Source organism: Sceloporus undulatus, chromosome 1 (assembly GCF_019175285.1).
Source record: "Sceloporus undulatus isolate JIND9_A2432 ecotype Alabama chromosome 1, SceUnd_v1.1, whole genome shotgun sequence".
In the NCBI taxonomy this organism is placed as follows: Eukaryota; Metazoa; Chordata; class Lepidosauria; order Squamata; family Phrynosomatidae; genus Sceloporus; species Sceloporus undulatus.
This window is the reverse complement of record NC_056522.1, coordinates 29,818,017-29,824,016: the sequence shown is the minus strand read 5'-3', so window position 1 is coordinate 29,824,016 and position 6,000 is coordinate 29,818,017. Positions and strand designations below refer to the sequence as shown.

The following is a 6,000-nucleotide window of genomic DNA, read 5'->3' as shown; positions in this document are numbered from 1 at the left end:
GGACTCCTCTCCTTGCAACAAGTCTCTAGATTTAAAATAAAATAAAAAACCCGACAAGGTTGTTCTTGATGACTATTACCTGCCTTTATGTAAATCCATTTCTTTTGTTCATCTCTTTAAAAAAAAGAAAGAAACACATTTCTTTTGCTTTCTCCTCTCTGAATTTGCTCAGCAATCAAAGGGTAATCATCCCCCCTTCCTCCTGTTTAAAAAAGGCATAGGTTGGAAAGAGGCAAAAAACCCCACCCCAACCCACAAGAACAACAACAATCACACAAAACAAGAAACCACTGAACTGAAAAGGGTCAGTCTGTGCGAGCTTGGCTAGTTTTCTGGAGGCAGCTGCAAGTCTATGCTCCTGGTGAGAAGATGGAGGGGGAAAGGAGGAGGAGAGCCCCCCCAATGAGGGGTCCCCCCAAAAAAGGGAGAGAAGCTGCTCCACACTGAGGGATCCCCCCAAGAAAGGAGATCCCTGGGAAAAAGGCATGGGATTCCCCAAAATGAAGAGGACAGACTGATCCCCAGAGAAGTCCCCCCCCAAAAAAGGGCTCTCCTGAAGGAGAGAGGCTGCTCCTATTGAGGGGGTCCCCCCCAAAAAAAAGAATCCCAAGGAAGAGGTGAAAAGGCTGCACCTCAGTGAGGGATCCTCCCCAAAAATGGGACCCCAGGAAAAAGGTGGGGGAAGAGACTATCCCCCATTGAGGAGTCCCTCCAAGAAAAGGAATCCCCAAGACGAAGAAGGCTTCCCCCACTGAGGAATCTCCCCCCAAGAAAAGGGATCCTCTGAAGATAATAGACCATCCCTATGAGGGGGTCCCCCCTAAAAATGGAATCTCCAGGAGGAGGGGGAAGAGTCTGTCCCCCCCAAGAAAAAAGGGACCCTCAAAAGGAGGGTGAAGGCTTCCTCCACTGGGGTCCCCCCTCTCAAAAAATCCCCAGGAAAAGGAAAGGCTGTCCCTCACTGAACCCCCCCCCCCAAACAAAAAAGGTGGGGACAGACTTGTCCCTCATTGAGGAGCCCCCCCAAAAATGGGATGCTGGGGAAAAGGAGAAGGATGAAAAGGGGAGAAAGGAGGGGGAGAGGCTGCCCCTCACTAAGGGCTCTCCCCAAAATGGGATGCTGGGGGAAAGGAGAGGATGAAGGGGATCCTGGGAAGAGGAGGCCCCCACAATCTTCAGAGGGGACCCTTTTCTCCCTCCTCCTCCTCCTCAGTCGTCGGAGATGGAGAGGCGGCTGAAGATGGGGAGCCTCCTGCCGGCGTCGAGGCCCGGGGACTCTGAGCCGCTGAGGCTGCTGCTGCCGGAGCTGAGGGAGCCGCTGAGGTAGCTGCTCTCCCGGTCGGAGAGGGAGTCCGGGGGGCTGGGCGGCGGAGGAGGGGCCTCGAAGACCGGCGGCGGCGGAGGAGACTCGGAGAGGCGTCGCAGGGGCTGGAAGCTGAAGGGAGGCGAGGCCGGAGGCGGAGGAGGGAGCGGCGGCTGCGGGGGAGGAGGAGGAGGAGGGCAGCATCCCCCGCCGCTGCCGCCGCCGTGTTGCTGCCGGTAGAAGGCGGTGAAGCATCCTTGCTGAGGGCCGGCGGAGTGGAGGGCCAGCGGGGCGATGAGGCTCCCCAGCTCCTGCCCGGCAGAGAAGGCGAAGGCGTTGTTGGCGCAGACGGGGGAGGAGGCGGCGGCGGCCGAGGAAGGGGCCGCTCCTGAGGCGGGAGGCGGAGGAGGGGAGTGCGGCACTCGGGGGCTCTCCATTAACAACGCGGCCGCGGCCGCAGCCACCGCCTCGGTGACAGAAGAGGAGGAAGGAGGGGAAGGCCCGCCGTGGGGCTGGGGCTGGTGGTGGGCCGAGAAGCCCGAGAAACTCAGGCTGTGGTGCAGCTTGGGCCTATCGCCGCCGCCGCCTCCGCGACCGAAAACGCCGCTGGTCAAGGAGGAGGAAGAGGCGGAGGAAACCGCGAAGGCCCTCAGGTCTCCAGTGCTGCCGCCATGATGATGAGGAGAGGGGCTGTGATTGCTACTCTGGAAGGCCTGAGGGAGGTGGCCGTTCATGTTGTGGTGATGATGGTGGTGGTGATGGTGGGGAAGAAGCGGGGACGGCTGGGGCGGCGGCGGAGGCTGAGGCAGCGAGGAGGAGGAGGACGAGCTGAGGCCTAGGCCTACTCCGCCGCCGCCGCCGCCGTTGTTGGGCGCCGGGCGGCGCTCGTCGGCGTTGTGGATGAAGTGGCACCGGGGCCCGTAAGGGCAGAAGCCGATGGTGTGGAAAGTGCGGCAGAGCTCGGTCTTGTACTTGGGGTGCCGGGTGAGGCTGCGGAGCTCGTGGAAGCCGTGGGCAAACTGGCACTTCTCCCCGTACTTGCAGGCGCCGCTCTCCTCGAAGGGGCGGCACAGCTCCGTCTTGTAGCGCGTCGAGTTGATGGGCGCCCCGCCTCCTCCTCCGCCATTTGCATTGTTGTTATTCCCATTAGTCCCATTGCTGCTCCCCTTCACTTGCTGCTGCTGCTGCTGCTGGAGCTGCTGGATGAGGTGTTGGCTCCTCTCGCCGTTCTCGCTGAAGGAGCGGTCTCTGAACTTGTTCTCCTTGTTCAGCGAGGCGGTGCTGGCGCTACTACTGCTAGGAGTAGGGGTGATAGTAGCAACCGTAGTAGTAGGGCTGGTGTTCCCTCCTCCACCAGGCTCCTTGAAGGTGTTGCTGTTGGGCGAGGAAGGAGAAGGCGAAGAAGGGAATTTGGCACTGCCGTTAGCCAAAGCCTGGAGGTTGCTGGACGAGTGTCTCCGGAGGAAGCCCGGGGCGAAGCTGTTGTGGTTGTTGTGAGCAGAGGAGGAGGGAGGGCCACTGCCGCCGCCCCCCACAGGGCTGCCCACCGCCTTCTTGTCCAGCATGGTGCTGAGGGATTTCTCGGGCTAAGGAAGCCAAGCAAGGAAGAACAAAAGGGGAGGGGATGGGGTTGGGGAAAAGGGGGAGACACAAACACAACACAATTTACCCGCCAGATAACACATACACACAAGAGTAGTCCCAGCCCTCCTCTAAACAACAAAGACCCATCTATCTATCTATACTGGTCTTTGCTCTTTGGAGAACATTATGTGTGACACAACACAATTTAGGCACAAGACAACACACACACACACACACACAAGAGCAACCCAGGACCTATCCATCTATATTGGTCTTTGCTCTTTGGAGAACAATCCATATGTATGTGCATATGTATATGCATGTGTGTGTGTATTATATTAACAGAAGCACAATACAATTTACCTGCAAGACCACACACAAGAGTAGCCCTGGCCCTTCTCCAAAGAGCAAAGACCTATCTATTGAAATTGGTCTTTGCTCTATGGAGAATACATATATATGTATATGTGTGTGTGTATAAAACACAACACAATTTATCTGCAAGACCACACACACACAATAATAGCCCTAGCCCTTCTCCAATGAGCAAACACTTATCCATCCATCCAGATCTTTACTGTTTGGAGAAAAATAGTCATGTATGTATATATATATATACACACACACACACAATTTACCCGCAAGACAACACATACAAGAGTAGCCCCGGCCCTCCTCCAAAGAGCAAAGACCTATCTGTCTATCTTTGTCTTTGCTCTTTGGAGAATAATACATATGTGTGTATACAAACACACACACACAACACAATTTACCCACAAGACAACATACACAGAATAGTAGTCCCAGCCCTTCTCTAAATACCTATCTATCTATATTGGTCTTTGCTGTTTGGAGAATAATACGTATGTGTGTGCGCGCACACACACACACACACACAGAACACAATTTACCTGCAAGACAACACACACAAAACAGTAGCCCTGGCCTTTCTCCATCTATCTTGGTCTTTGCCTCTTTGGAGAGCAATACACACACGCACACATCTTTGCTCTTTGGAGAAGGCCCGGGGCTACTGGTGTGTGTGTGTGTGTTGTCTTGCGGGTCAATTGTATTGTGTGTGTATACAGAAATGGTGGAAGGTGCAACTGCAAGGAAGCTGAAGGTTTTGCAAGTCCTTTGGCTGCTCTTCCTGCTGGCTGCCTTTGCAAGGGCCTCTCCCTGATCCTCTCCATGTGTCTTGACAACTCGCACACACACAAAAAGGAGAGTCCCTCCCTCTCTCCGAAGCTTTATCTGCGATTTAAAACTTCTCTCTCTCTCTCTTTCCAGACAGAGGAGGGGTCTGGAAAGCCCTCCCGCCCTCCCTCCCTCCCTGCGCTGGAGCCCGGAGGGGAGAAGTCTGCCTCCGAAGAGAGTTCAGATTCAAGCAGCTGCGAAGAAAAAGAGTGGCAGCAGCCAAAAGGAAAAAGACTTAGAAGCCGCCATGACTCTTTCCCGGCAGTTTGGTTTTAAAAACACACACCCACCCAGCCCTTGCACACTTTGGAAAGGACCTTTCTCTCTCTCTTACACAAACACACACCAGGCAGAGACCACATTGCAATAATAAATAATAGTAATAATAATAATAACAGTGTGGCCCCTGCCTGGTGTATTTCTGTGAGAAGGAGAAAAAGTGTGTTTGTCATAATAACAATAATAGTAGATGATGATGATGTGGCCCCTTTCTGGTGTGTTTGTCGAGACACAAAGAGAGAGAGCCTGACCCTATATCCATATCCCGCCCTTTTCCAACAACCTGGGACTCAAAACCCATTCGCAACAAATTAAACTGTACAATTAAAAGCACACAAAAATGGGTGCGAGCCCCCCGCGGTCTCCCCCGCCTTCCTTACTCTTACAATTGTTCTTCTTCTTGTTGCAAAAGCCGTTTTCTCTGCAAAGGGCAGCCGCGTCCTTGCAAACATTAACCCTTCTGCAAACAGGCTCAGGACAAGGAAAGTTCCTGGGCAGGGAAGGAGAGAGGCTTCTGCTGAGCCACTTGTTGCAAGGAGTTTGCTAGGAAGGGCCGGCCCCACTGACTTCGGCTGGGCTTACTCGCGAGTAAGGAAGGCGGGCCCGCCAGAGACCTGTCAAAAGAGCCTCCTCCTTCGCAATGCTTTGCAGTTTGCAACTTTTTTTGTTTTTGCAAAACTCTCCCCCCCAAAAAGGGGGGTCTCTCTGGTGGCGCCTTCCTTACCTTGCAGAAGAAATCGATGTCGTAGAAGGCCGAGAGCAGCGTGGCAGACATGTCTAGATCCTGTAATGGTCGGAAATGCAGGAAGGACCGAAGGAGCCCACTTTCCTCCTCCTCGGGAGCTTTGGGTGAGCCACGACTGAAAGGGGCCGGTTGCTTCAGGTCGGGAAAAAAGTCAAGTCTCTTTTGCAACAACAATAATAATAGTAATAATAATTAAAAAAGGAGCAGGGTCTTTATATATAATAGCTATATATATGTATGTGTGTATATCTTCTTCTTCTTGTCCCCTTTCCCCAGCAGAGGGATGGGAAAGCCTGTCCGCCTGCCTCTTGCAGCTCTGTCTCTCTCTGCTGGAACTTCGCAGCCCGAGCGTCCACGCCCCAGATATATAAACGCCCGCGAAGCAGCAGAGGAGGAGGAGGCGGGGAGGGAGCATGGAACGTTGACCCGGCCGGGGTGTCCCAGCAACGGAGTCCCGCCCCCTCGCCCTAGCCACGCCCCCTCGCCGCCCTCCCATTGGCCGCCGAGCGTTCTCTTTAGAAAGGGGCGGGGTCACGGGGAGAGTTCCAGCCAGAAGCGGAGAAGGCGAGCCGGAGGGAGGACGCGTTTTTTTTGTCGCTCTCTGTGGCTGCACCCACACTGGAGAAATAGCCCGCTTGGCTCAGCGCTATGGAATTCTGGGAGTTGGAGTTTGTTGTGGGCCAAGCTCTGCTCTGGGCCCCACAACAAATTCCCAGGATTCCATAGCCTTGAGCCAAGCGGTGCCAAACCGAGTTATCCCTCCAGTGTGGATGCAGCCTGACCTCCTCTCTTCACTCGGAATCCAGACAGAGAGACTCAAGCTGTGTTAAAAGTTTGGAAAGATCAACAGAGGGAACCTTTTAAGTAGGGATCTTGGAGAAAGGAAAGTAGG

The 6,000-nt window shown here is 54.2% G+C and overlaps 1 protein-coding gene across 1 annotated transcript; it reads right to left on the bottom strand.

Moving 5' to 3' along the window:
* Window positions 1–6: 6 nt before the first annotated feature.
* ZFP36L2 (ZFP36 ring finger protein like 2) lies at window positions 7–5,473 on the bottom strand. The gene is made up of 2 exons (XM_042475204.1): window positions 5,088–5,473; window positions 7–2,889 (listed from the first exon to the last, which is right to left on the bottom strand). The coding sequence occupies exons 1-2, from the start codon at window positions 5,136–5,138 to the stop codon at window positions 1,210–1,212; spliced, it is 1,731 nt and encodes a 576-aa protein (XP_042331138.1). The 5' UTR covers window positions 5,139–5,473; the 3' UTR covers window positions 7–1,209.
* Between the last annotated feature and the right edge of the window lie 527 nt (window positions 5,474–6,000).

Bases quoted from the DNA above. Each gene is read 5' to 3' on its own strand.
- ZFP36L2 (XM_042475204.1), bottom strand. From the start codon at position 5,138: ATGTCTGCCACGCTGCTCTCGGCCTTCTACGACATCGATTTCTTCTGC. The intron at 2,890-5,087 runs GTAAGGAAGGCG...TGGCTTCCTTAG, and splicing joins ACATCGATTTCTTCTGCAAG to CCCGAGAAATCCCTCAGCAC.